The following is a 27,195-nucleotide window of genomic DNA, read 5'->3' as shown; positions in this document are numbered from 1 at the left end:
TTGGCGTTAGATTTCTTCTATTTTCTAATCTTACTAAGATGGATCTGCTAACAAACACACGGGGTTAAAGAGTTCTTTTCTTTACAGTTGCCGTGAACGAAAGATTTCTGTTACCACACGAGTAGAGTTTTTGCATTCCACCACAGACACAGACGAACATTTTGTCAGAAGGAAAGTTGGCAGCTTCTACAACAAATTGACTTTCAGTTCCCGTCGCTCGAAGAAGATTCGAATTTCAAAAGTAAATCAGAAAAGAAAGGAGCTTTTGGGACAATTTTCAATCACCATAGGAGCAGCATGCCTTTCTGGATATAACTCAAACTTTAAGTTAGTGCGAACCGGTTGTACCATTTGCGAAATGATACATCTTAAAACTCGAGCCGGCGGGGAAGAAATTGGTCACGTGCTAGGCAACCAGTTGAAAGAACTAGCCGACTAAGATAACAATCTTTGAGAAAATAAACTTCGTGTATTTGATAAAAAATGGAAGAATTAATTTATTCCAAGTACTGCTATTTTTTTATGTTTTGGCTTTATCAAAGACATTTACCGCGACAAACCGTGAACCGAAGATTTCTGAATCCAATGTGCTAATTTATTTTAATTTACAGCATTGAAGACCCTATCAGGGACTTTAAGCAGTCAGGACGGCAACGCCACGGAAGACGTCGATTAAAAAATGAGTTTCTACTTTAAGATAGAATTTCGAAAATGGGTGCATGTGGTTACCGTCTCATAGGGCGCCAGACCTCAAACTCAACATAACGCATAAAAGTAGCGTTGAATTCCAAATGTAAATTAGAATAATTTGCCGCCGCGGTTTCGCCTCGCACACGACGCAAATTTTGGTCATTTCACGTTGTTGTTTTGCAAAGGATGGCTAAGAAATGTACAAAGTTTTAAAACGCACATGCTAGGCTATTTTTCTTCCAACTAGATCAATTGTTTTCCCACGTTCTCGTTGCCGTCGCCGTTGTGGTTTGCTTATGTTTGTGAAGGGCAAAGATATGCCTAGTCTCCCTCGCAGCCGTTTTTAGTCTCGTCACGCAACCTCCCCACTCATCAGGCAGAATCAAATCTGCCTGATGAGTACTTAACGCGCGAAACTCAGAGTTGCAGCGAACCATGTGTGTTTCCTTCTAGTCACTTAATGTTATATAAGTTTAAATATATATGTTTTAGAAGGTAAATTAGGAAAACATAGGAAAGTAGCTTTTATTTTTTTCTTATCGTTGAGATGTTAAAGGCAGCCGGGCAATGTCGTCTTCACAGCCTGTCAATTTGCCCGGTGCCCGGCCCTTAATGAAACCCCTGCACTTGGCCCCCAATTCCCTCACTATTGTCAGTTAATTGTTTATTTATCTAGCTTTCGGTCTAACTAGTCCATTAACCTCAAACAAATGCGTGGGCTTTGTCTCATGAGTAAAAACTGGTGCCGTTTTCTTCATGTTCATGTGTTATTCGAAATAAATGGCGTGAGCTGTATTCTGTCCTGTTCATTTCAGTAGAATGCTTTGCCTTGCGAAATGAATGTTGAGTCGAAGTGCACTATGAATTTCAAACCAGTTGAGTTATATTTCACTTTGCTGTATGTGTCGTGATCATGAAATTCTTATCTCTTAAGATTGATGATATGAATTAACTTTTATGTTCTCTTCTGTTTAAGGTAATGTGAAGTAACCCAATAATTGGTAGTATAGATAGAATGGATGGTTGTGACATTTACTATGGCAAGCTGTTATTCAAGAATTTGTCATTATTCCCAGAAGCTTACTACTGGGTTAAATTATTAGTCTTTTGTTCTCTGTACACAACTTGCCTAGACTAATATGCTCTATGGGAGTTATGTCTACTTTATTTGTAAAATTGGTAAAATTACCAATAAAATTACCAATAAAGTTTTCAGAAGTTTTGTCCAGATTTCATTGAAAATCAAATTGTCAGATAACTCTCGTAATTTAATAGGTTGAAAAGTAAGGTTGCGGAAGGTGTATGTGATGTTTTTGGGCAGTTTCTGGGCTTTTAAATAGATCAACCAGAGAGGCATTTTGTCAGCACGTGTTAAGTAAATTTTTGTTTGAAGTGGATATCTGCTGCTACATGCCTGTGTGGGTTTCCCATGAAAAAAGTGAATCAGGGAAATGCGTTGGAAAACAATAGTAGAGCGAGTTCTTGGGACAGCTTTTCTTGTCATTTTTCCCTCTGTAACTTAGATGGAAGCACCCTAGTCTTAATATGGTTGTGTGGTGTGAAAGAAAGTCACATTGATTGATTTTCCAAATGCAAAAGGATGTACAATCGAGTTCAATTCGATTACTCTTTAATGGTTGTTGGTGTGATCAATGTAGATGATCTTTTTTGTGAATGATGCAGGAGGCCAGTCAAAGAGCACATGAATTGGAAAGCAATTTAATCCTGTCACTGCTATCTCAAGAAATTGAGTACATTTGTAGTACTTACTTTCCTTTGAGTGTTTTAGAGCTTAAACTGCTGGTGCAATGTATTTGCAATTTCAGCAAAAAGTAAAAGTTCACAGAAGTTTCAGTTTTGGTTGAAAAGTTTTTTTAAGAAATCACAACTGAATAAATTATTTCCCTAATAAAAAATATATTTGACTTCATCCATCCTTCTTACAGCCCAAAAACATAACCTTCAACAGATGAGAATTGCACCATAACTAGAGGTGTGTACAAAAAAAGAAAGACCACCCTGTTGCCTAAATGTTAATAAAATCAAACAACATTTTGAGTTTCCAGTTGTAATAATAATAGTTAAATGAATCAATTATTTTCCAAATAAAAATTATATTTGACTTCATCCATCCTTACAGCCCAAAAACATCACATACACCTTTTGCAACCTATAAGTTACGAGAGTTATCTGACAATTTCTTAAGAACCTGCAAAGCTGATAGTATCAGTGAGGACAAAAACCAAACTTTTTCCTAAGGCTTGGTATCCCCTGGGAACAAGACTGAATAAAGTCAGATTAAAAAAATGAGGAGAGTTTTTTTTTTTTTTTAATGAAAATGGTTCATTTACACCTATTAGATTTTAGAGAATAAGACTGAAGTCAAAAGGAGACTTTGATACGCCATTTTAAGTCGTAACGAACACCAAGCTGGCGACCAACCTATTTAAAGAAATTTATAGACATTTGCCAGGGGGTTTAGCTTCGACAATTTTACAGGGGACAAATCATGTATGAATAACTCAAGAAATTTATTAGCTCTCATGCTGGATGCTTAAACACTCTTAAGGAATATGACTGATCACTCCTCAAATTCATTTTCAATGAAATCTGGACAAAACTTCTGAAAACTTTATTGGTAATTTTATTGGTAATTTTACCAATTTTACAAATAAAGTAGACATAACTCCCATACAGCATATCAGTCTTACAGGGAACAAAAGACTAAGAATTTAACCCAGTAATAAGCTTCTGGGAGTAATGACATATTCTTGAATAACAGCTTGCCACAGTAAATGTCACTGCCAACCATTCTGTCTATACTACCAATGATTGGGTCACTTCACATTACCTTAAACAGAAGAGAACATAAAAGTTAATTCATATCATCATTCTTAAGAAATAAGAATTTCATGATCACGACACATACAGCAAAGTGAAATATAACTCAACTGGTTTGAAATTCATAGAGCACTTCGACTCAAAATTCATTTCGCAAGGCAAAGCATTCTACTGAAATGAACAGGACAGAATACAGCTCACGCCATTCATTTCGAATAACACATGAACATGAAGAAAACGGCACCAGTTTTACTCATGAGACAAAGCCCACGCATTTGTTTGAGGTTAATGGACTAGTTAGACCGAAAGCTAGATAAATAAACAATTAACTGACAATAGTGAGGGACTCGGGGGCCAAGTGATAAATAAGTTTTACCAAAGTTTTTCCTTTAGTTAGCACATGAAGCTCGAAAAGGCAATAGTAAAAATTACGACAGTAACACAGTAAAAAAATAAGCCAAAACCGGAGTTGATTTAGGTAAGACCATAACAATTGTTAAGACACATGCCTACCTATCATGTACAACAGACTAGGAGAGCAAAAAGGCCAAAGACGGTTTTGGATCATGACTTGGAAAATCCGCCAAAACCTCCCAAACAATAATTCACTGAGGGTTGTAGTAAGAGCAACTTAATCCTGAAGCTGGAACATTTTTTAAAGCCTTGTGTCCTATATGACTGTATAAAGAACGAAAAGACGATGTTATTTAAAGTGATTTGATGCTTGGGGGCCACCTCAAACTTAACGCAATTTTACTTCGAAGTTGAAGTAAAATAAGATCAAAATCTAAATTTCCATCTTTCCTCGGATCAAATATCTCACGATCGTCTCCACATACAGCTTTGTGATTCAAAAAAATATAACATCAACATCTTAAGAATAACCTTCAAGGCTTGTTGTCTCATGTGTACATTTTTATCTTTAGTAAATCAAATTTCGAACTTCAAGTTTTCGGGCTTTTTTCGCGTTTTGCTCGCACTTTGATCATTAAAATATCCTCAACTGAAGAGCCAGCAAACACAACGAGTATCCACAGAGTTAGAAATGTTGGTGAACTTGTCATACTCCTTCATCCATCTTCAAAAAAGATTACAAAAAGGTGGCGATCGTCCAGTTTGAACCTCGCGGAAACGCGTCAAAAACTTTTCAAATGGCGCCGAACGCGAAAAACCGATTTCACTCGCGCATGCTCAGACAAAATGCCTCTCTATTGGTCACGTGATTATTTATTACTCTCTCTCTCTCTCTCTCTCTCTCTCTCTCTCTTTCTTTCACTCTCTCTCTATAGAGCGTTTGCACATGACGTCACAAATTTCGCGGGAAAGTTGAGTCGCCATGTTGGTGTTCCACATTTTTCAACATGGCGGGATATCCTCTCTCAGATTATGCGAACACGCTCGATCCCCACTTGAAAAAACGTTATTTAGAAAAGATTTCTTGTGTTGGAATCGATCCTCTCTTGTTATCAGACAAAAAATACGATCCAGAATTTCTGCCTCTGGTCGAATCGATGGATTTATTGTTGTTTTTGATGCTTGACACGAGTTATTACAGTAAGACTATTTTAAGGCGTTTAGAAGTCTACAGAATATGGTTGTGAACATGAAAGTGTTGCTATTGAAACTTATGGAAAGATCATGAAGGAAAAGCACATCAACTTTCAGGTAACGAAATGTGGCACGTTCATCAATAAACAATATCCATGGTTACATGCCACACCAGACGTTTCGTGTAGGTGTGATTGCTCTGGGAATGGATGTGGGGAGGTCAAAAGCCCCTATTGTTTTAAGGATATAGACTTGGAGCTGTATATTAACAAATACAACTCATGCCTACTTTTACCAAATCCAACTGTAAATATTCACTGCTGAAAAGCTTTATTGAGACTTTGTTGTTTGTGGTTTTCGTGAGCAAATTGATCTCTTCTGTGAAAGAATTTTGCCTGATGTCAGACACTGGCACTCTGTTGTTTCCAAACTTAATCACTTCTGGAGATACTGTGTGCTACCAGAAATTTTGGGTGAAGTTTGTCTCATTCATCCCCTTATCCCAATTGTTTTTGCTTGTTTTTGCAGACTGGCAGCTAGAGGGCCTGTGGTAACATGCACAAACCAAGCATGTCCCATCTCTACTTTTCATTTACCTTGTTTGAAAATTACAAAAGAACCTAACAAGTGGTTTTGTCCCCTGTGTCTAAAAACACCAGCAGCCAAAAGTGAAAAATCAAAATGCAAACAGACCAGAGATATTTTGGATGAAGCTCTCAAATTAGATTTTATCTGCACATGCAAACAGAAGCCACTGTTCAGATGAACTGCTGAAATGCCACAACCCATTTTGTCAAGGTAGAAAGTTTTTTCATTTGCCCTGCTTATACTTCAAGCAGGTGCTGAACAATGCAATGAGAACTTGGGAATGTATGGTGTGTAAATCAGGAGGAAAAACTGAACAAAGGTTGTTAGTGACACTTTTAATGCATCTGATGTGATAACTGGTGTTTCAAAATACTCTTCAGAAAAGTCAGCATCACTTGCAAAGCTGAATGATGGGCATTACCAATTGATTTCATGACCCAATGGTTGGCTTGACTGTGATATTATCCTTGAAGTACATGTTTGTCTAAGGAACATTAATCCAGATGTGGAGGGCTTTCAGAGACCAACTTTAGGCCCTGTTAGAAACTTCAATCAGGTTATTGGGGAATTTATTCAGATTCTGCATACTGGTAATGCGCACTGGGTATGTGTAAGCTCAGTTGGGTGTGAAGATGGCACTGTCAACCTGTATGACAGTTTGTATCATAACATTATTCTAAATAAAGTACAAGAGCAGGTACTCAATCTTGCTGGACGTTAAAATTTCACTAGCATTCAAGTTGTCCCTGTGCAACAAAAGATTAATAGCAGTGACTGTGGAGTATTTGCTGCCACCTTTGCTACATGCCTTGCTTATGGTATACGCCCTGAAACAATGCAATTTGATGTCCCTAAAATGAGAAACCATTTATATCAGTCAACAACAAACATATGAAACATATGAGTGAACTGCGGTTATGAGACGTATATGAGCACGATCCTTCGCAGTAAAGCACTATTTGAGCAATAGTGAAAATCAGACCTGAAAAAAATTTCAGGCCTGTACGGGATTCGAACCACTGACCTCTGCGATACTAGTGCAGCGCTCTACCAATTGAGCTAACAAGCCAACTGGGAGCAGGCCATCAAATTAATTCGACATAAACCCGTAGATGATAAATCAAACAACAACAAACATATGAAACATATGAGTGAACTGCGGTTATGAGACGTATATGAGCACGATCCTTCGCAGTAAAGCACTATTTGAGCAATAGTGAAAATCAGACCTGAAAAAAAAAAAAAAATTTCAGGCCTGTACGGGATTCGAACCACTGACCTCTGCGATACTAGTGCAGCGCTCTACCAATTGAGCTAACAAGCCAACTGGGAGCAGGCCATCAAATTAATTCGACATAAACCCGTAGATGATAAATCAAACAACAACAAACATATGAAACATATGAGTGAACTGCGGTTATGAGACGTATATGAGCACGATCCTTCGCAGTAAAGCACTATTTGAGCAATAGTGAAAATCAGACCATATACATCTCATAACCGCAGTTCACTCATATGTTTCATATGTTTGTTGTTGTTTGATTTATCATCTACGGGTTTATGTCGAATTAATTTGATGGCCTGCTCCCAGTTGGCTTGTTAGCTCAATTGGTAGAGCGCTGCACTAGTATCGCAGAGGTCAGTGGTTCGAATCCCGTACAGGCCTGAAATTTTTTTCAGGTCTGATTTTCACTATTGCTCAAATAGTGCTTTACTGCGAAGGATCGTGCTCATATACATTTATATCAGTCTTTAAAATCTGGTGTATTGAAAATGTTTCCTAAATTTTAGACTGCTTAAGGTACATCTACAGTTAACAAATTTTTGGAGAGAAAGAATACCCACTTTATTATAGTGAAAATAAAATAGTTGCCCGATGCAATGGACCTGCATACTTGAATGCTCAAGATGGAGGGTAGGGACCCAGTCTACGTTGAATCGATCCCAATCTTTCGCAGCTTCTTCTGAAACAAAGTGCCGGCTGCAGACCCTATCGCGTTCTTAAATATCATCAGTTAAGTCATCTCTACTTATCGCACAGATCCACATTCTTCTTCACTCAGAAGTAAGTCCTTCGGTGTACTCTCCTTGACTTTACTGAACACGTGGGACATGAAAAAACATTACTTTTTCAACGTTAGACCACTTCTTCCCTGTTTTGTTCCCACAGCTAATGACAAGGCAAAGGACTGTGATGACGAAAATATAAATATTACACGATTGTCTTCTCAAAACCGTAAAATCTGCTCCAAATGTTTCCTGTCACAATACTCAGAGCTGATTACCATGGAACACCAAGATGGCGGATGAAGTCGGTTACCATGACGATAAAGAAATTTGGTCACGTGAGTGAAAACGCTATATTCTTTCAGCAGCTCGTAAGAATGAGGATTTAATTGTTTAATAACTTCCTTGGGGGTGGGTAACAGCGAGGATACATAAACAAACTTTGGGATAATCAATGATTTAATTATAGTCACCTTTCCAAACAGGGAGATGATGATGATGATGATGACTTTATTTAAACTCAGATGAAAATGAGGCTTGTTAGGCCTCTAGCAATAGAGATGCTAATATACCGAGGAAAAATATATGAATATAAATTACAGAGTTTAAAAATAATATAAGCCTAAATATAAATGATAATATAAATGATGATGATATAAAATTACAAATTACTTAGTTTTCTTATCTCATTCCTGAAAGGGCCAAGTTTGGCCATTAATCTTAGCTTATCAGGTAATGCATTCCAAGCCTTAGCAGCAATGTATGAAGTCGATTTGAGGCCGTAAGTTGTGGTCTTAGCTACAGGTAAAACAAGTTTGTTTTTGCCTCTAAGATTTAAATTATTTATTCTTGAAATAAATATTGAATATACTGAGGCATATTGTTATAGAGGGCTTTAAAAATTATTAAAAGCACATCTTGTTTCCGTCTACAACTTAATGAGTAACCAATCTTATAACATAGACTATCATATGAGTTGGAAAAGTCATTAAACACCTATAATAGACCTCTGGAGTTCCAAATATTTATGAGTTTCTTTATGGTGTCAAGTTTTTTCAATAAAATTCTTTTCTAGAAGTAATTTTGGATCATAGGAGTAGTAGACCTTCAGTTTTGGAGGGATTAATCACTAAACCTGACAACTTCTTAAAATCATTGAGCAATTTGAAAAGGATGCAAGCAGAATTAACGTCTGAAACTACTACTCTTGTATCGTCCGCATATTGGAGGAGTTTTGTTTTGTTCTTTCCGATAGTAATTCCTGTTACCGCTGTATTTTGACGAACTGCAATTGCCAGGGTTTTGACAACTATTATGAATAGATATGGAGAGAGCGGATCCCCTTGCCTCACTCCTTGTTCAAGTGTAAAATAATCAGAAGTGATACCATTATTGATCACACAACTTTGTATATTATTGTGACTGTATCTGTAATTTGTAAGGTTGTGAATAAAATAAAATAAAAAAGATGATCAGAAAAAAAAAGGTTAAACTTAATAATCTTAAAAATTTAATAATCTAAATAATATAAATTTAAAAATTAATTTAATTTAATAATATAAATTTAATAATCTTAAAATTCAATTTTAAAGTGCTGTGTGAATTGTAGAATCAGTAATATGTTTAAGCTGCTTCTTAGCATAAGTCTGAAATGCAGGTTCTGGGTATCATTCTACAATCCCTAACTCACTAGAACTATGAATTATTTTGAGTAGACAAAACAAACTCATCGCAGTATATTTTGTTTAATTTTAATTTTCTTCCAACCCTTAAACACCTAAGAATGACTAGCATCTAATTTCTCCTTGCAATATAACCCTTGAATCACATATTAGTGTCACCAGAATATAGGAAATGATCACCATCTTGAGAAGTTGTTGATTGTCAAACAAATTTTCCTTGTCAGCATCATAGGAAATGTTAATAAATTGGTATGGAGAATATGCCAGCTCATCTTTAATTCCTTACATCTCCTTACAAAAATTATTTTTCTACAGTCAATTTTAAGGGCAAGAGAGTCATGTTGGGATTTAAGATCTCCATGGGATCCTTTCCGCACCATGGATATCTTTTGTGGATGACTAGAAAGGGTGTGAGGTAATTCCTCCTTACTATTGTTGATTACTCCAACAAATATTTATGTTAAAGTTTCCATTCAGTGCATGGCTTTCTTGGTGGAATTGGTTGAAATGATCTTGCCTCACTGTTCAGGTTTTCTTTGCCACATTTTTGCTGCTATTTACATTATTTTATAGATGTTCCATGTTTTATATTTCTATCTTTTTTCCTTTACACTTAACTCATTTCCATTTCTGAACCTTTTGATTTTCTACTACTCACCCATATTGCCCAGTGAAGTGAAGTGAACATGGTTTAACATTTCAATATTTTTTCTTTTTAGCTGCATTATTCAGTATTAGAGGTCTTCTGTGATGTCTGGTCTATCAAAGGTAGCAATACTGGTGTTGTTTGTTTGACTTGCTGGAAAAGCATTGGGTACCATCCCTAACCCTAACCCTAACCCTAATCAGTAAAAGGAGTGCTTAACCTTAATCAGTAAAATTAAACTGGTTCAAAAAAATTGAACTGGTTTGGAATAAATTAAATTAGAGGATAAAATTGAACCACAACATATACACCTGACTTTGGGAAATTAGGAGCAGCAAATTTATACAGACATTGATGGAACATGTAAGTTTACATGTGAATGAGAAATTCCTGAAAGGAAATTTGCAAATTATTTTGAATGCTTTTTCTTTTGCTTTTGCAGGATTTTGACATTCCCATTGTAACCTCTACATCACAAGAAGACCAAAAAAACACAAGACTAAAAGTCACTTTGTTAAGCAGCGAGTGGAGGTCATCACTAATGGAGACCTGTCAATCATCAACAGAGAGCTTGCTGTGCAGTTAGCTAAACTCTCCAATGTGGAAGTTAGTGTCTTTCTTCTGCAATGCAGTGAAGAAGACAGGAACAATGCAGCAAGTCATGATGTTCAGCTGGTTGTTCCTGAAATGCTGCCTGGTATGAATCCAGTTGACTGTCTGATGTTTGTCCCAGATGGACATGTCATGGATTGTGTAGTGGGACATGGAGTAACTCTTGGCAGACAAGTGCCGGTCATTAGAAAACATCACCAATACAAATGGATTCAAGTTGTTCACACTGCCCCAGAAGATTTTGGAATGTACAAAAGCATTTCACAAGGTGAACAACTGCAAAAAACAGAAGTAGCATTGTGTGAGAAGGCTGATCAAGTTGTAGCAATTGGACCCAAGCTGGCAGACGCTTACAAACGTTACCTTGTTTGCAGTAAAAAAGACCATAATGTTTTAGATCTGACTCCAGGCATATTCTCTGAATTTTTGGATGTGGAGCAAGCCATTGAAGAAAGAAGAACTTTCAGTGTTCTAATCATTGGAAGTGGCGACAGCTGGGAAGATTTCATCTTGAAAGGTTATGATCTTGCAGCTCGGGCAATTGCTGAGTTGGAAGATGAAATCTATCAACTCAAGTTTGTTGGTGCACCAAGAGGGAAAAGAGATGAAATAGCAGAGATACTTCTTCGTCGTGGCATTCATCATAGTCAGCTAACTGTTTGCAGCTTCAATGACAGGAGAGAAGTATTAGCCAACTTATTCTGTGAGGTAGATCTTGCCATAATGCCATCAAGGACTGAAGAATTTGGAGTCAATGCTCTGGAAGCCTTATCTGCGGGTTTACCTGTACTTGTCAGTGGTAATTCAGGATTTGGAGAAGCTCTGAAGGAGGTACCTTTTGGATCAGAGTGTGTAATTGACTCTGAAGATCCTAAAGACTGGGCCAGAAAAATCAAGGCTGTGCGACAGAAAAAGAGGAGTAACTGAATTGCAGAAATGAAGTTGCTCCGTGAAAAGTACTTTGAGAAGTATACAGCTGGGAAGAGTCCATTAGAAGTCTTGTAGAGAGGATGTACAGTCTAATATTTGGTAAGCCACTCTACATTAATATTGGGGAAATCATGCTAATTGAAAGAAGTAAATTTATTGATACCTGCATGCGTCTTACCTACTTGTTCAAAAATCAGGAGCTTCTTAAATTGGTAATCATTTCCATTTAAATCAAAGGTGATACTGAAAAGAGAAATTAGAAGGTAGTTATTGTGAGGGGTGAAATGGGTAAAGAGGTTTATTTTGTTTAATGATAAAAGTGGGGTGCCTTAAGCTTAGGGAATACACTTGGCCTGTGGTCATTTTCACACCTGCAGGCATTATCAGTGGCCATGAAGTAGTTGTTTACAAGTGTGGGTGCCTCAGATAAACTCTTGATGGTTTAGACAGAAAATAACCAAACAGACATTTCAAATTATAAGATAACTATTGGTAAGTGAAATGCAAGTTTATTACCACCAAATGGTGAAAGAAGCACATTCTAATGGAGGTGTACAGTGTAGCCAATCAGAGCGTCGATACGTCGTTTTTCACAGTGAAAAAAATATGACTAATCAGCTGGCTCTTCTTGCGCGAAGAGACTATTTTAATCTCGGTGCTTTTTGGTGCGTAAATCTCAGTATGAATATAATAAACTGTTTTACGCATGGTCAAGGACTCATTGATACATGTATATTATTGATAACTGGTTTCTATTCTCTTTCTACGTTGTCATTGATTTCATGTGGATCAGCTAATAACTTGTGATGAATGAATGGAAAAATATTAAAACTCCATTCTTTGTTTTCAGAGACAGTACTAGTGTCAGGGGAGAATAGATCAGCACAGAATAGTAAAGCCAGCCCACCAAAGCTCAGTGTTACACTTCCACTGATGATTGATCTTCCAGACACCTCTTCTGATTGGAGCAAATATGTCAAACTCCCTGTTGATATTCTGTTATTAACAGTGGAGGACTGTGAGTTCTTAAGCTACTTTGCCTACCTGAAGGAACCCTTTAAGAGTTACCACAACAGTATTGGCTATGTGTACTTTGGCTGCATGGGTGATGATCAAGGAAAGAAAATGAAAATCGCATTGACAAGGTGCTCCAAAGGTCGTGATGTTCCTGGGGGCTCTTTGTCTGTTTCAAAAGATGCCATCTTACTCTTGAGACCCAAGGCTATTATTTCTGTTGGTGCCTGCAGTGGTTTGGACAGCAGAGAGGCTAAGCTAGGAGATGTGATTGTTTCAGCAAAGCTGATAACAGCTGCACACAAGACTCCTCCCAGCAGAGATATTGGTAACCTGATCAAACATGTGGCTGATGGGTGGAAGGCACCTTTACAAAATGTTGATGAATATAATGCCAAAGTGCACTGTGATGGAGTGTTTCTGAGTATCTCAGAGGCAAACAAGGACATGATTGGTCAACATCCTGAAGCAATTGCAATTGAAATGGAAGGTGGAGGTGAGAATTATGTTAATTATGATGATTTATGATTCAAAGATACAGTATTTGCACCTGTAGCAAGTGTTTTTAGAGAAGCTGTGCTAGAATTGTCTCAGCTGGCTCAAGAAACTTTGCAGGAATTGTATATCCAAATTTGATTTTGTTTTAGGCTAGGGTTTGGTAGGAAGATGTTTTAATTTGTAAGGGTGAAGGTGACAAATTAATTAATTTACAATTGATTTGCCCCTTCAGGATGTCATGAATTGTCAAAGTTGTGTCTTCTAAAAATGTAGAAAGTATCTTGCTGAATTGTTTGAGGTCTGGGGAGTAGAATCACAGTCCTTGTTAACCCCTTAACTCCCCAGACTGACCAAACCAGAATTTCTCCTTCCAAGATCAATATGATATCAAGCAGACAAGTAATAAGAATAGAACAAATATCAAGAAAGGGATTATTAGTAGATCCAAAACCCAATTCTCCCAACCAACATTATAGGATAATTAGATCTAGGGAGTGAAAGAGTTCACTCTAATTGATAACATTTTGTCTCTTGAGAAATGTAAACTAAAAATTAATTTTAGTCTTGGTGTACAAGTTTTCTTGTAAACATTGGTTGCACATGTAGGGACTTACACTAACCTCTTTCTGTGATGTGTATGTTTACCAGAAGCTAGATTGTGAATCTGTGTGAACTTAAATTGAACAATAATTATCACAAGGATACAAAGAAATAAGCTTATATGGTTAAGAGACAAGTCAGTGTTAAGAGACATTTATGAATGATTTTTTTTTCAGGAGTGTTTGCAGCAGCCCATGATTTTAAGACAGAATGGGTGGTAGTGAAGGGCATCAAAGACTTTGCAAATGAGAGGCAGTCTTCAAGTGAGAAATGGAAACAGATTGCTTGTGTGATGGCAGCATCTGTTGTGGCCAACATTTTGAGTGATCCAGTCATACTCCAAGATTGGCCTCACTATAATGCAGGTATTTCTGTTTCAATCTTTTTTTTTTTAAGGGATAGATGTGATTTAGATCTAAGTTCCCACAACATAAACTTGTATGGATTGCAATCAGAATGAGTCATTCAGTATCAGTTTACAAAATAGGAAATCAATCAAGTTGCACTAATTTTGATTCCCATAATTAAGTTGAACATGCTTTCTTTAAACCATTACACCCTGATATCGGTATTCATATTCCCCATACTTTTCTCTATACATTTACTTGGGAACTGACTAGGAGAATTCATTTAACCATCAAAGCTTCCTGGTTTGGCAATAATTTCCTCTATTCGGGTCATATTTATGAATGACTCAGCAGTATTACTGTAATGAAAAAATAGATGCAGGCCACTCAAAGGATTTAAATGGTTACTGTAAGTGTTAGAGAGAAACTATTGGTTACATTGAGGGATGTAACAATGGATAACAGTTCATTCTGTGAGTGAGGAGAAAACCTGTATTCTGTAGTTAGCTTGGTTTATAGAACACAGCCAAAATATGGAGAACTGACAGAGGCTAATGACATCTACAAAAGAGATTTTATTTGATTTGTTTATATTCCAGGGCCAATTTGCAACACATCAAATTGTTTTCATGCGTTTTACTCCCCTGATCTCATTAGAAATTCTCCCTACTGTCTGCCATTAGTTCTTATGATGTTCCTTTAAATAAATTGATATGAGATCAATTTTTAATCCCTTATTGATATTTATTTTTGTTCTCATCACTTGTTCAGTTGATACTGTATTGATATTGTAAGAAGAAGTTCGGTCTTGGCCACTGATGACATTTTTTAAAGGATTAAAGAAGACTTATTAAGTGATATGTGTACAACTGTATTTTGATGTTGGAACTTTTTGGAATTGGAAGGAAAGTGATGGGTGCCAGCTCACATATTTATGGTTTTTTTTTTTACCTTTTTCTTGGAACCTGAAATTGATATCACGTTGGGTTCAGACTATTTTAAGTGAATGTCTTAAGAACAAATTGGTTTAACATTTATACTCCTATGATTCCGTTAGTAATTATTTTCTTCACTGTCTGCCACATAACTCTTATGATGTTACTTTGAAAAACTTTGTGTTGGGTCAACCAACAATCCCCTTGTTGATATATTTCTTAATTCTCATTAGTTGTCTGTGTGATATTGTATTGATATTATAAGGAGAAATTCTGTCTTGGTCACTCATCAGAGTTAAGGGTTAAACTGACAACATTGTTTTTGTTTCTTGAATAATTTAGGTGCCAATGAATTACCTGCTCAAGGTAAGTTCCACTTGTTCTCATGATTGAAATACTTGTAGCCTTAGTGATGTTTATTGCTCACTATATACAGAAGTTATATAATGATTAGTGAATCATAGAATGCATCAGACTTTTAGAATTGTTTCCTACCTACTGTCTCAGACTTTAATTAATTTGTAGATTAGGCTTCGCAGCCCTTTCCATTGAACAGACTTCATTTCATCACATTTTGCCACTTTGAAAGGTTTGCACAAACTTGTATGTAATTTTTCACCGCCTACTTTCCTTGGTGATGTTAAGGTGGCTGAACACAGTTTTCGTGCACACTTTTGCTGATGGAATTGAGTGCGTGCCCAAGGATTTTGAAAAACAAACACACCATCAATGGAGCGTTCATTTTATTTACTCAACACGTACCCAAACCATCTGTGCCATTTTCTATACTTGTACTTGCTTTACTATACTTGTACATTTCAGCACCAATCATTATACTTGTTGTCTTACTTTGAAGTAACATGTTGAGTTTAGATATAACTTTGTGAACTTTATGTCATGATTTAATATTTTGGGATAGATGTTTATTGAGTACATTTTTCCAACTTTGTACCTTTTCAGTGAATTTGCAAGGGGGGGGTAAGAATTACTTCACCGTTTTTTCTGCCGCACCCCCTCTCTCTCTCCTCTACTTAAAGGAAAATCAGGAAGTTGCCAAATGTCAGAGAAGTAATTGAAAAAACGAAATAACCCACTTGTTTATTTAAGCGGGGGTGTGTTGCTAGGGAATTTAAATTCATTACACACAGCAATGAATCTAGTTACAGTGAGTATTTCACTTTCATCAGAGACAGAACTCAAAAGAATTATTATTTTGAACAGGTTAACCTGAGAAACCCACCATCACAAATGTAGAAAGTGAAGTTGACAAAGGTTTCACTGTGACCTGGTCAGAAATAGAGGCTAATAGCAATAATTGATCAGCAGGGATTTGCTAAAGCAAAGGCATAGAAAAAACCAGGAAAGATTTATTACTCGACGTTTCGGGGTCATCGTGACTCCATTATCAAGAGACTAGTTTAAAAACATGCAAATAAGGAAAGGTACAAGAATAGCATAAATTAGATTGAACGGCTTAAATAAACACCTTGGCGCGGATGGAATCCGTTTGCACGTTCAGTGTTGGCTTACGCATGCGAATATACAACATTTCATTAACAAGGCAATCAAATTTGCCGTTACATTTCGTGATGACGTTGAATTGCTCGATCAAGCGTTCAGGCATTTCACTATTGTGCTGGAGGTGGTAGTGTTTGTAGATAGAAGATGATTTCCTTGTGTGCCCTTCTACGCGCTCGTGTAAGTGACCACGAGTATAGCCCACATACCCTGCATCACACAGGTTACATTTAAATTCATAAACGACACATTGTTGGTTAACAATAGGGGGCTTAATTTCGTGTTGCTTAAGCTGTTGATCGAGCTTAGGGCTAACGAACACTGGTTGGACAGTCACGCTTAACTTCGAGCTTAGACTGTTCAGTTGTTGTTTAACATGATTAGCTGACGACTGGTCCTTGAAGGGTAACACTAATCTCACAGTCTCCGATGGTACGTCTGGTGATGGACAGGGTTCTGCAGATGAAATCCTTCTCTCAACGAACCGCTTGATTGTAGTTTCAACCAGTGGCTTTGGGTATTTCAAGTTATGAAAAACCCCTCTAAGGCGGTCACATTCCTCGGAGAAGAAAGACCAGTTAGAAGATAATCGATAAGCGCGATCCACCATGGTGTTAACTAGGCTGCGCTTGTACTTAATGTCAACATGACTCTGGAAATGCAGAAGGAGACCCGTGTTGGTTCTTTTGATGTAGACCTTACTCTCAATCTTTGGTGCACGGTTAAGCAGTTCAGTTCCTAGAAAGGGAAGGGATCCTTCCCGTTCGACTTCCATGGTAAACTGGAGGGAGGGATGGGTAGAGTTAAGGGTGTCTAGAAACTGGCCAGCGGTCACCCTATCAGGCATTACGGTCAGGGTGTCATCGACGTACCTCCGGTAATAGCGCGGAAGTTGACCGTGTCGTTCGAGGTTTTCCTCAATCGAGCACATGAAGACGTTAGCCAGCAACGGTCCAAGGGGAGAACCCATAGCGACTCCATCTGTCTGCTCATATAAGGCACCGTCAAACTGGAAAAGCTGGTTTTTCGTAGCTGCTCGGAGGAGGTCGATTAGGTCCGCTTTAGAGATGTTCAAGCTGTGCGTCTCGTTGAACCAATCCTGGGCAAAGGCTTTTTCAGCTAAGATCTGTATTGTTTCCTCCAATGGTACATTTGTAAACAATGAGATGACGTCATAGGAAACTAAAATTTCGCCGTTCCTGATCTCGAAGCCTCGTACTTCATCAGCAAAGCGGAATGTGTCTGTCACTGTATATTGGTTGCACGACAGGGGTTTCAATTTGTCGTCAAGCCATTTCGCTAGCGAGTAATTGTAGGTGTTAGTAGCAGAGAGTATTGGCCGCACGGCCAACTGTTCTTTATGTGTCTTCGGCAAGCCATACAAGTGTGCGAGTCTGGACCCTTTCGGGCGGAGAGCGTCAGCAATGGATTTCGGTAGAATCTTTCGAACGAGAGTTTCCAACTCCCTTTCTTTCTGAAGGAGAGGGTGGTAATACTTAGGAGGTCGTCCTCTGGTTCTCGGTCTCTCCGAGTCGACGAATCGGAATTTGCTGGTATCGTTTATTGACGCTTCGGATAGTAGGCGAAGATATTCTGATTTATCCATAACAACAACACCAGACCCTTTATCCGGTTTTGTGACAACGATGTCATCGCGTTTTTTCAGATCTTCAATAGCTTGCAAGAGGGCTTTAGGAGGTTTTGGGCTACTCTTATTAATATACTCTAGCGCAACAGATCGTAAGGATGCGGCTGCTAGTTCGCGTAAATTCTCGTTTGGTAGATGCCGTTCAAGGTTCCAATATGCTTTCTCGAAGCTTGCCTTGATCTCAACTGGAGACACTCTTTGTGGGATCGCAAATTTCAGGCCACGACAGAGAACCAATTTTTGGAAGAACGATAGTTCGTAAGAGGAAATATTCAGGATGTGTTCGTCGACGTCAGTTTCTCTGTAGAGAAGCCTTGAGATCTTTCGAGTGTGAGTGTTCGTAACTTCAAGTTGAAGTTTATTCCGAAGCATAGTGATGGTTCGTAAGATGCACATATAGCGGAATAGTGAACAGGTCTGACGGATTTCATCATAGATGCCATTGATTTCCTCACGAAGTACCATACTCTCATGTATTCTTACTCTGAGCTCCTCCGCGATCACGTTCTTTGTAAAGGAAGCAGATGATTTCTTCCACTTAGCACGCCTATCTTTGTCGATCTTGGCAAAAGTAGGTGTGAGTTCGAAGCTCTGGCATAGTCGTAGAAAGTTGATTGATCCCTCGCAGTTGATTTGCTTTTTGCTACAGCGTTCGAGTTTCCGAAACAGATGTAGCTGATTATCTCTTTTCAAACACTTGATCAGCAGGGATTTGCTAAAGCAAAGGCATAGAAAAAACCAGGAAAGATTTATTACTCGACGTTTCGGGGTCATCGTGACTCCATTATCACAATGTCACAAAACCGGATAAAGGGTCTGGTGTTGTTGTTATGGATAAATCAGAATATCTTCGCCTACTATCCGAAGCGTCAATAAACGATACCAGCAAATTCCGATTCGTCGACTCGGAGAGACCGAGAACCAGAGGACGACCTCCTAAGTATTACCACCCTCTCCTTCAGAAAGAAAGGGAGTTGGAAACTCTCGTTCGAAAGATTCTACCGAAATCCATTGCTGACGCTCTCCGCCCGAAAGGGTCCAGACTCGCACACTTGTATGGCTTGCCGAAGACACATAAAGAACAGTTGGCCGTGCGGCCAATACTCTCTGCTACTAACACCTACAATTACTCGCTAGCGAAATGGCTTGACGACAAATTGAAACCCCTGTCGTGCAACCAATATACAGTGACAGACACATTCCGCTTTGCTGATGAAGTACGAGGCTTCGAGATCAGGAACGGCGAAATTTTAGTTTCCTATGACGTCATCTCATTGTTTACAAATGTACCATTGGAGGAAACAATACAGATCTTAGCTGAAAAAGCCTTTGCCCAGGATTGGTTCAACGAGACGCACAGCTTGAACATCTCTAAAGCGGACCTAATCGACCTCCTCCGAGCAGCTACGAAAAACCAGCTTTTCCAGTTTGACGGTGCCTTATATGAGCAGACAGATGGAGTCGCTATGGGTTCTCCCCTTGGACCGTTGCTGGCTAACGTCTTCATGTGCTCGATTGAGGAAAACCTCGAACGACACGGTCAACTTCCGCGCTATTACCGGAGGTACGTCGATGACACCCTGACCGTAATGCCTGATAGGGTGACCGCTGGCCAGTTTCTAGACACCCTTAACTCTACCCATCCCTCCCTCCAGTTTACCATGGAAGTCGAACGGGAAGGATCCCTTCCCTTTCTAGGAACTGAACTGCTTAACCGTGCACCAAAGATTGAGAGTAAGGTCTACATCAAAAGAACCAACACGGGTCTCCTTCTGCATTTCCAGAGTCATGTTGACATTAAGTACAAGCGCAGCCTAGTTAACACCATGGTGGATCGCGCTTATCGATTATCTTCTAACTGGTCTTTCTTCTCCGAGGAATGTGACCGCCTTAGAGGGGTTTTTCATAACTTGAAATACCCAAAGCCACTGGTTGAAACTACAATCAAGCGGTTCGTTGAGAGAAGGATTTCATCTGCAGAACCCTGTCCATCACCAGACGTACCATCGGAGACTGTGAGATTAGTGTTACCCTTCAAGGACCAGTCGTCAGCTAATCATGTTAAACAACAACTGAACAGTCTAAGCTCGAAGTTAAGCGTGACTGTCCAACCAGTGTTCGTTAGCCCTAAGCTCGATCAACAGCTTAAGCAACACGAAATTAAGCCCCCTATTGTTAACCAACAATGTGTCGTTTATGAATTTAAATGTAACCTGTGTGATGCAGGGTATGTGGGCTATACTCGTGGTCACTTACACGAGCGCGTAGAAGGGCACACAAGGAAATCATCTTCTATCTACAAACACTACCACCTCCAGCACAATAGTGAAATGCCTGAACGCTTGATCGAGCAATTCAACGTCATCACGAAATGTAACGGCAAATTTGATTGCCTTGTTAATGAAATGTTGTATATTCGCATGCGTAAGCCAACACTGAACGTGCAAACGGATTCCATCCGCGCCAAGGTGTTTATTTAAGCCGTTCAATCTAATTTATGCTATTCTTGTACCTTTCCTTATTTGCATGTTTTTAAACTAGTCTCTTGATAATGGAGTCACGATGACCCCGAAACGTCGAGTAATAAATCTTTCCTGGTTTTTTCAATAGCAATAATTGCAGCATTAAATACCGTCTGGAATGGACGAAACAACCCAGGACACAATCCACAGAACTGGTTCAACGGGGAGACATTGTGGAAACGAACTACGAGATAACTGGTCTCGAGTATGACGCAGAGTACGAAGTGAAGCTGTTTGCTGTCAACAAACAAGGAGACAGTGAGCCAGACGTCAGAACATTTAAAACAAAGAGTGGTATGTACTGTACCTTAACTTTGAGTAGAATAGTTGCAAATGAAATATATAAATAAATAAATAGTTGGGTTTTAAATCCAGGAGTAACAGTCTGCTTTTCGTAAAACAAAGAATTGAGAAACTTTGTGACAATAGGTTTAATACTCATACCGCAACACTTGTAATAGAAAAGACAATGATTTTCCAAACTTTTTCGGACACGCCTAGGCCCATATTGTGAACTTGAAGTCATGATTTAATACTCTGGCATACATGTTTACAGTAAACATTTTTTTGAACTATGTACCACCTCATTGTAGGCCAAATCTATACCAAACGTTTTCAGAACTTATAGGCTACCTGCAAGTCACATTAGTTGATCTCCCCTAAAAATTCTACAACCCTATCGTTAGTTGCACATGCATAGTTCCTCCTTTGCCAACTATGCCTATGATATCCATTTTTAGCACTCCTTCAACATTCCTCTATGTAATGTCTGCTGCTTAGTTCTTCTCTAGGAATCCATACAAATTACTACTCGATCTTTTCAACTCCACCTCCACTCTCCTCCTACTTAAAAATAAAACAGCAGGTTGCAAGTTTTCAGAGAAGTAATTAAACAAACTAAAACATCCTTTGGTCTATTGAAGGGGGTGGTGGAGGGGAAGGGAGGCCTCTGTCGCTAAGGAATTCGAATTCATTACGCACATCGCTGAATGTAGCAACGCTCCACCTTGAAACGGTTTTTAACCAGATTTTTCACCTTGACTGTACTCCCAAACTAGATGAGAACAGAACCAATTGTCACAGCATCTGTTTCAACATCTGTCGTTTGATGATGTAAATATTTCTCTAAGAGCCTGGGACTATTCAGGCAAATAGGTTAACTTAACCAGGGCAATAGAAAGACTAATATGTTGACAATTTTGTTGCCAATTGCAGATTTAGACTTTCCCATGAAGTTAGGTAAACTTCAAAACTTCAAAAATGGTTTTAAAGTATTCAGATTAAAAAATCTTCTCTTAACTCCACCTCGGCGGCCTTCTTGATCTCCAAAGTAGCGGCTAAGTCGGAACGCTGTTCTAATTACAAATTGGTGTTTTAGGTTAAGTGTATCCGTTACCTAAAGGTCCCGGATTGGTGACGAATCAGAAAAAGAAATCTGCTTAAGCGTAAAACTGACGGAAATATCTATTTCTGAAATTAGTTACGAGGGGTCTTAAGTGGTGATGGAGTTTGAGAAATGTAGATTTTTCCATCTTTCATGGCTGTAAGTGACTTAACAGGACCGGTCAAGGGTCCTTAATGATACGTCACGCAACTCTTGTCAAGCTATTCTGATAACACTCCACTCCCCTCTCAAGGATAACTTTTTCATGAAATTCATTGTTGTTGTTACCAACCTTATCAAGTGAAAGGGGGAAGGGGAGATTTGTTAACAATTATTACGAATTTCGACCTACCATTAATTTTCGTTCGATTTTATTGTATACCAAAGTTATCCGGCAATAACTCCCGTCTGCGTGGATATTTGTCCTCTGATTGTTTCCGTCACAGAAAAACAAAGCTAGTGGAAAAAAAAGCCTGCTCCAAAGCTTTCTCTTTTCATCTCTCTCTTTTTTTTTTTTTTTTTTTTTTTTTTTTTCGCACACAAGAAAAACACACTCGTTTTGTTGAGTCCAATGATAGTGGTATTAAAATGCTAGCCGCATATACTCATCCGCAGTCAGATCAACTCTGGCTTTTTACGAACGGTTTTCGCACGATATGAAAATTAACTGAAGGGTTACAAAATAAACAGACCCTTTTCTGGTTTGCTGGCTGATAATGTTCGTGGCTCGGAGACTGTCCAAATGATGTTACATATTTCCTCGAAACTTCGCTTCTAGGCCTTTTAACATAGACTGAGGGCAAAGTTACCAAATGCTGATTGGCTGAGACAGAAGACATTTTTAAATTAATTTTGGTAGTTGCCCCATGCAAGTATCAAAATTTGGAAAACGTTAAAATAGTTTACCTCTTTGCCTAAAAATTTTGTAATTTGATTGATGGCAAATGTTTTTCAACAGGGTTGCTTTCATTTCTTTGACGTTGTTGTACAAAAATAAAACTAAGTGAAAACTGAAATGGCTTTCCACGAACGTGCATAACAGCGTGCGTTATTGATCTTCTCACTTATTAGAGTTTTGAAAGCACGCGTGAAATTAATCCTTAATTTTACTCGGCTCTCGATTACCCCTGCAAGTGTTCACTTTTCAGACAGTCTCTCAGCAGTGGACATTGTCAGCTGATATGCCAGCTGCCCGAAAGGGTTTGTTTACCTAATATACTTGATTTTTAAGGGAGGAATAACGCTTTAACGAAACAACCTTTCTATCCGTTGGAAAGGGATCGATTGCTCAACTGATTGACACGATAGACACTTTTCAAGCACTTAGCTCTTTGCTATTTAATCTCCCTCTGCTGAATTCGATAGAAAGTATTTAAACTGCCTTTACTCGTGTTCGCATTATTAATAAGATATTTTCTTTTCCCTTTTGTTTAGCCATAAGTCCCTACACAACAGCTTTAAAAGTTTAACCATGTGGAGTAAGAATTCAGTAAAGTACACAAACTGTTCTCCTCGCGTTCTTGTTATCTAGTTAATATTTTCTCTTTCTTAACCTTCAGCCATAACTGCTTACACTACAGCTTTAAAGACTTCCATTACAGACCAAACGGAGTTCCAACCCAAACCGCTTGCCTCTCACACCATCTCCAACGCGAAAACGGATGAAATATTCACTAATCTTCTCATCCAGCATGGAAGAAAACGCCTCACCAGGAATGACGAGACATATTCAAGGAGTGAAGACCTTGAGTATTTCGGAAAAGTCAGCGGTACTCCAGTTAAGCACTGCGATGAAATATTTCTTGGCACGAGTAATGATCAGAAGGATCCTAATTCTATTCTTGTCGTTGGAAAAGCAGGGATTGGAAAATCTCTGTTTTGCCAAAAGCTGATTCGCGATTGGGCCAACAAAAAATTATTCCGAGCAAGAGAAAACATTAAAATTTCAAATTTCAAATTTGCTTATTTGCTTACTTTCCGTCAATTGAATTTGCTTCAGGAAAAGCGTGTGACCTTACGCGAAATCTTAAACTTTTCTTCAATATTAGATGACGTTACATTTGAGTATATTGTAAACCATCCCGAAGAAGTTTTGATTATCCTTGACGGCTATGATGAGTATTCTCAGCAAGATAACATCACTGGAAACTCGGGGAAAAAATATCAGAATGACGCTAGATCTGAAATGCCGGTGGCGGTATTATGTTCAAAAATCATCAAGGGAGAGATACTGAAAGGTTCTGTCGTTGTTGTAACCTCGCGGCCTGATGAATCGGATAAGCTGGGAGGAATCTGTTTTAGACGGAACGTAGAAATTGTGGGATTTTCTTCACAACAGGTTAAAAAATACACTCAAAGTACTTCAAGAAAAACAAAAATATGAAGAGCGCTGTGCTTAAACATGTCATGAAGAATGAGAACCTAGTCAGTTTTTCTCATATTCCTATGCTCTGTTATCTGTTGTGCTTCGAGATGGAGTATACCCTAAACGAAACAAGAAATCCTCGTGACCTTCCTGTCTCAACAACCGACATTTACACAAACTTATTGATATTTTTGAACTTAAGCACTGCTCTGAGTCAGAATACAGGCACAAAGAAATTCCTAACAAATTCAAGCCTCCTCCGGTAATTAAAACCACATTAGAGAAATTATCAAAACTTGCGGCAAAACTTCTGCTTGAAAGGAAGCGAACTTTTGATGAAAGCGAGATAGAAGGCGGTTTTGAGTTGGAAGAAGTCAACAAACTGAAAGGTAGCGGTCTTCTTTACTGTGGTCGGCCCTATAGGACTGGTTCGATCATAACCACGAAACACTTCAGCTTCACACATCTCACTGTCCAAGAATTCTTAGCCGCCCATTGGTATGTAAAGGAAAATTGTATTCCAGTCGAGAAATGCTCTGAAATGGTTTTCCAATTCATGGCTGGCATTTTGTCAAGTGAGAGAAAAGAGGAACTGATGGAAGAGTTGTTGACCAGCATTCAAGTTTCAGGGAATGATACTGGATTTCTCAGAGCAAAGTGTCTGAGTGAGTATCAAGACAAAGAATTCGCCGAAACGTTTATCAGGAATCATCCGTAAGCGGTCAGTAGTTCAGACGGCATCATGCATTTTAATGGTTTATGAGATATAGACAGCATTGCAGTATCATTTGTATTGGACATTATCAGTGAACTAAATAAAGAGGAAGCTGGAGAGGCACAACACAAATGTTCTGATAAGTTCGTCCCAGTTAAGGAGTTGATACTTTTAGATTCCCACCTAACAATGTCTGGAATACAACGAGTCTGTAATTCACTGATCAATGAACACTCTCTTGTGTCTGAATTGATTATAGGAGGATTAGTCGTAAGTAATAATGAGATCACTGATACCGGTGTTGCCAGTCTATGTGAAGCTTTACAGCATCCGAGCTGTAAGCTAACCACACTAGATCTGAGTGATAATGAGATCACTGATACCGGTGTTGCCAGTCTATGTGAAGCTTTACAGCATCCGAGCTGGAAGCTAACCACACTAGATCTGAGTGATAATGAGATCACTGATACCGGTGTTGCCAGTCTATAAGAAGCGTTACAGAATCCAAGCTGTACGCTAACCACACTAAATCTGAGTGCTAATGAGATCACTGATACCGGCGTTGCCAGTCTATGTGAAGCTTTACAGCATCCAAGCTGTACGCTAACCAGACTAGATATTCGGTTTAATAATTTTATTAGTAAGTTAAAAAAAGAATCTCTTCAAGCCGTAGTGGAGAAATACAGACCAGGTTTTGAACTCACAATTTAGAAATTTAGCTATTTAAAGCACTTTCTGTAAAAGTGGGAAGCAACGTCAAACTAATCTACATCATTAGCTTACAAGAGATCTCGCCAATTTATTTGAATGATCTTAATTTTAAGCGAAATCTTAAAAAAGCAACAGTTACGAAATGGTTGGAAACAAAATATTTTGAATCATTACTGATCATAGTAGAACTTTATGATAAAAGGCTGTCGTGAAAACAGTTTGAAGCTTGAAAACGTTAATAGTTTTTGTGGACTTGATAGTTAATTATTATAGGTACTCAAAGTAACTTTTGTAGATCTTTTTTTCTGGGTCAACGAGAGTTACAAAGTACTTGAACTGTTATAGCTCAATGTGAGTAAAATAAATCGATTGTTGTAAATAGAATCGCATTGAATAAAGATTTTGTTGATAGATTGCTCGCTGGGAATATAGTGCTTCCTATACCTTTGGTTTGTGGGTTTGACTGCCAGGCCCCCTTTTTACTCTCAAGATCTGCTGGTAAATTCTCCCCTCCAATTGATACACATTTCCTAGTTAATTAGTTACGAGAATTTGGTGTTAGATTTTGTAGTAATAAGTGTTAAATTCTCATTACCTGTTTGCTAGATAAAATATGGATATCATAGGGGGAGGTTACATGTTAATTACTTCTGGCATTGTTAAGTAGGAGACTGGGAATAAATTGAGAGGAGGCCACTGTGAGTCAAAAAGGGGCTCTGACGTCAGAGTATTAGACCTGAAAAAAGGCTTGTTTTCTTGCACTTACTCGATTTCGAACTCATTCTTGAGCCATTCTTGAGCCGAGCCAATTATTGCAAAGATAGGGTGCGGGATTAAATTTTTTATTGCGTGAACCAAGTCAATTTATCGCACAGGTTTATGCCTTCAGTAGTTTTTCGTTTTTGCATGCACCGTTATATGACGTAAAACCGAAGGAGAGTGCAGATCACGGTTAAGTTGTTGAAGTGAGCGCTAACAGGGAAGTTTTAATTATTTAATACAAAAATCGCTCTCTAGGCCATGGTGACACAGACCTCGGATTCCACGTTGCCTTGTATATGCTACGTAATAGATTGCAGATTAAGTCAAAATGTGGAAAGGAAAAAAACTTAGCACACGAGGGTCAGTCAAGTGTGTCACAAGCGGATGTGAGAACCGCGTTCCAAAGGCCTTTGCCCTTAGTTTCCACCTCAAACTCCACCCCCAACTACGGGAAAAGGCCCTGGGAACGAGGTTGACTGATGTGACTGTAAATAATGGCGTAAGAGTGGCCTAATGCAATTATTCTCACTTTGAATTCATTCCCGATTGATCCTGTCCATGTTTTCTTTTCTTGTCGGCACGTTCTTTTCCTTTCTTGTTTTTCCATGGGACATTAAACCCTCAGGTCAGTA

At 38.5% G+C, this 27,195-nt stretch overlaps 4 protein-coding genes, 1 long non-coding RNA gene and 1 pseudogene across 6 annotated transcripts; 4 read left to right on the top strand and 2 right to left on the bottom strand.

Annotated features, from left to right (window-relative positions):
* Nucleotides 1–5,985: 5,985 nt before the first annotated feature.
* Nucleotides 5,986–7,974, bottom strand: LOC148727226 (uncharacterized). Its single transcript, XR_015989893.1, has 2 exons — nt 7,513–7,974; nt 5,986–6,518 (listed from the first exon to the last, which is right to left on the bottom strand). It is a non-coding gene; the product is annotated as an uncharacterized LOC148727226 (long non-coding RNA).
* A 1,720-nt stretch (nt 7,975–9,694) lies between these two features.
* Nucleotides 9,695–11,541, top strand: LOC111346498 (uncharacterized). The gene is made up of 2 exons (XM_022953787.1): nt 9,695–9,771; nt 10,482–11,541. Exons 1-2 carry the CDS (start codon nt 9,695–9,697, stop codon nt 11,539–11,541), a joined length of 1,137 nt encoding a protein of 378 aa, XP_022809522.1.
* LOC148727222 (death domain-containing ATP nucleosidase-like) lies at nt 11,487–26,214 on the top strand. Of its 2 annotated transcripts, none has more exons than XM_088728288.1 (5): nt 11,487–11,643; nt 12,395–13,054; nt 13,833–14,021; nt 15,281–15,304; nt 23,570–26,214. In XM_088728288.1, the coding sequence occupies exons 1-5, from the start codon at nt 11,625–11,627 to the stop codon at nt 24,391–24,393; spliced, it is 1,716 nt and encodes a 571-aa protein (XP_088584414.1). In that variant the 5' UTR covers nt 11,487–11,624; the 3' UTR covers nt 24,394–26,214. The 2 variants fall into 2 exon arrangements, with proteins under 2 accessions (XP_088584414.1, XP_088584415.1); XM_088728289.1 differs by lacking the exon at nt 23,570–26,214 and adding an exon at nt 16,160–16,256.
* LOC148727225 (uncharacterized) lies at nt 15,337–18,888 on the bottom strand. The gene has a single exon (XM_088728280.1). It carries the CDS (start codon nt 18,876–18,878, stop codon nt 16,413–16,415), a length of 2,466 nt encoding a protein of 821 aa, XP_088584406.1. The 5' UTR covers nt 18,879–18,888; the 3' UTR covers nt 15,337–16,412.
* Nucleotides 18,905–20,711, top strand: LOC148727224 (uncharacterized). The gene has a single exon (XM_088728327.1). It carries the CDS (start codon nt 18,935–18,937, stop codon nt 20,582–20,584), a length of 1,650 nt encoding a protein of 549 aa, XP_088584453.1. The 5' UTR covers nt 18,905–18,934; the 3' UTR covers nt 20,585–20,711.
* Nucleotides 25,103–26,214, top strand: LOC148727223 (uncharacterized; annotated as a pseudogene).
* Nucleotides 26,215–27,195: the final 981 nt, after the last annotated feature.

The sequence above is a fragment of the Stylophora pistillata genome, chromosome 7, assembly GCF_964205215.1.
Source record: "Stylophora pistillata chromosome 7, jaStyPist1.2, whole genome shotgun sequence".
Taxonomy (NCBI): Eukaryota; Metazoa; Cnidaria; class Anthozoa; order Scleractinia; family Pocilloporidae; genus Stylophora; species Stylophora pistillata.
Note: the sequence above shows the minus strand (reverse complement) of the source record. Positions and strands in the feature narration are given on the sequence as shown.

Coding starts and splice junctions, on each gene's coding strand:
- LOC111346498 (XM_022953787.1), top strand. CDS start 9,695: ATGTTGGGATTTAAGATCTCCATGGGATCCTTTCCGCACCATGGATAT. Junction 9,772..10,481: donor ATGACTAGAAAGGGTGTGAG/GTAATTCCTCCT, acceptor CTACATCACAAG/AAGACCAAAAAAACACAAGA.
- LOC148727222 (XM_088728288.1), top strand. Junction 13,055..13,832: donor AATTGAAATGGAAGGTGGAG/GTGAGAATTATG, acceptor TTTTTTTTTCAG/GAGTGTTTGCAGCAGCCCAT. Junction 14,022..15,280: donor TTGGCCTCACTATAATGCAG/GTATTTCTGTTT, acceptor TGAATAATTTAG/GTGCCAATGAATTACCTGCT.
- LOC148727225 (XM_088728280.1), bottom strand. CDS start 18,878: ATGACCCCGAAACGTCGAGTAATAAATCTTTCCTGGTTTTTTCTATGC.
- LOC148727224 (XM_088728327.1), top strand. CDS start 18,935: ATGGATAAATCAGAATATCTTCGCCTACTATCCGAAGCGTCAATAAAC.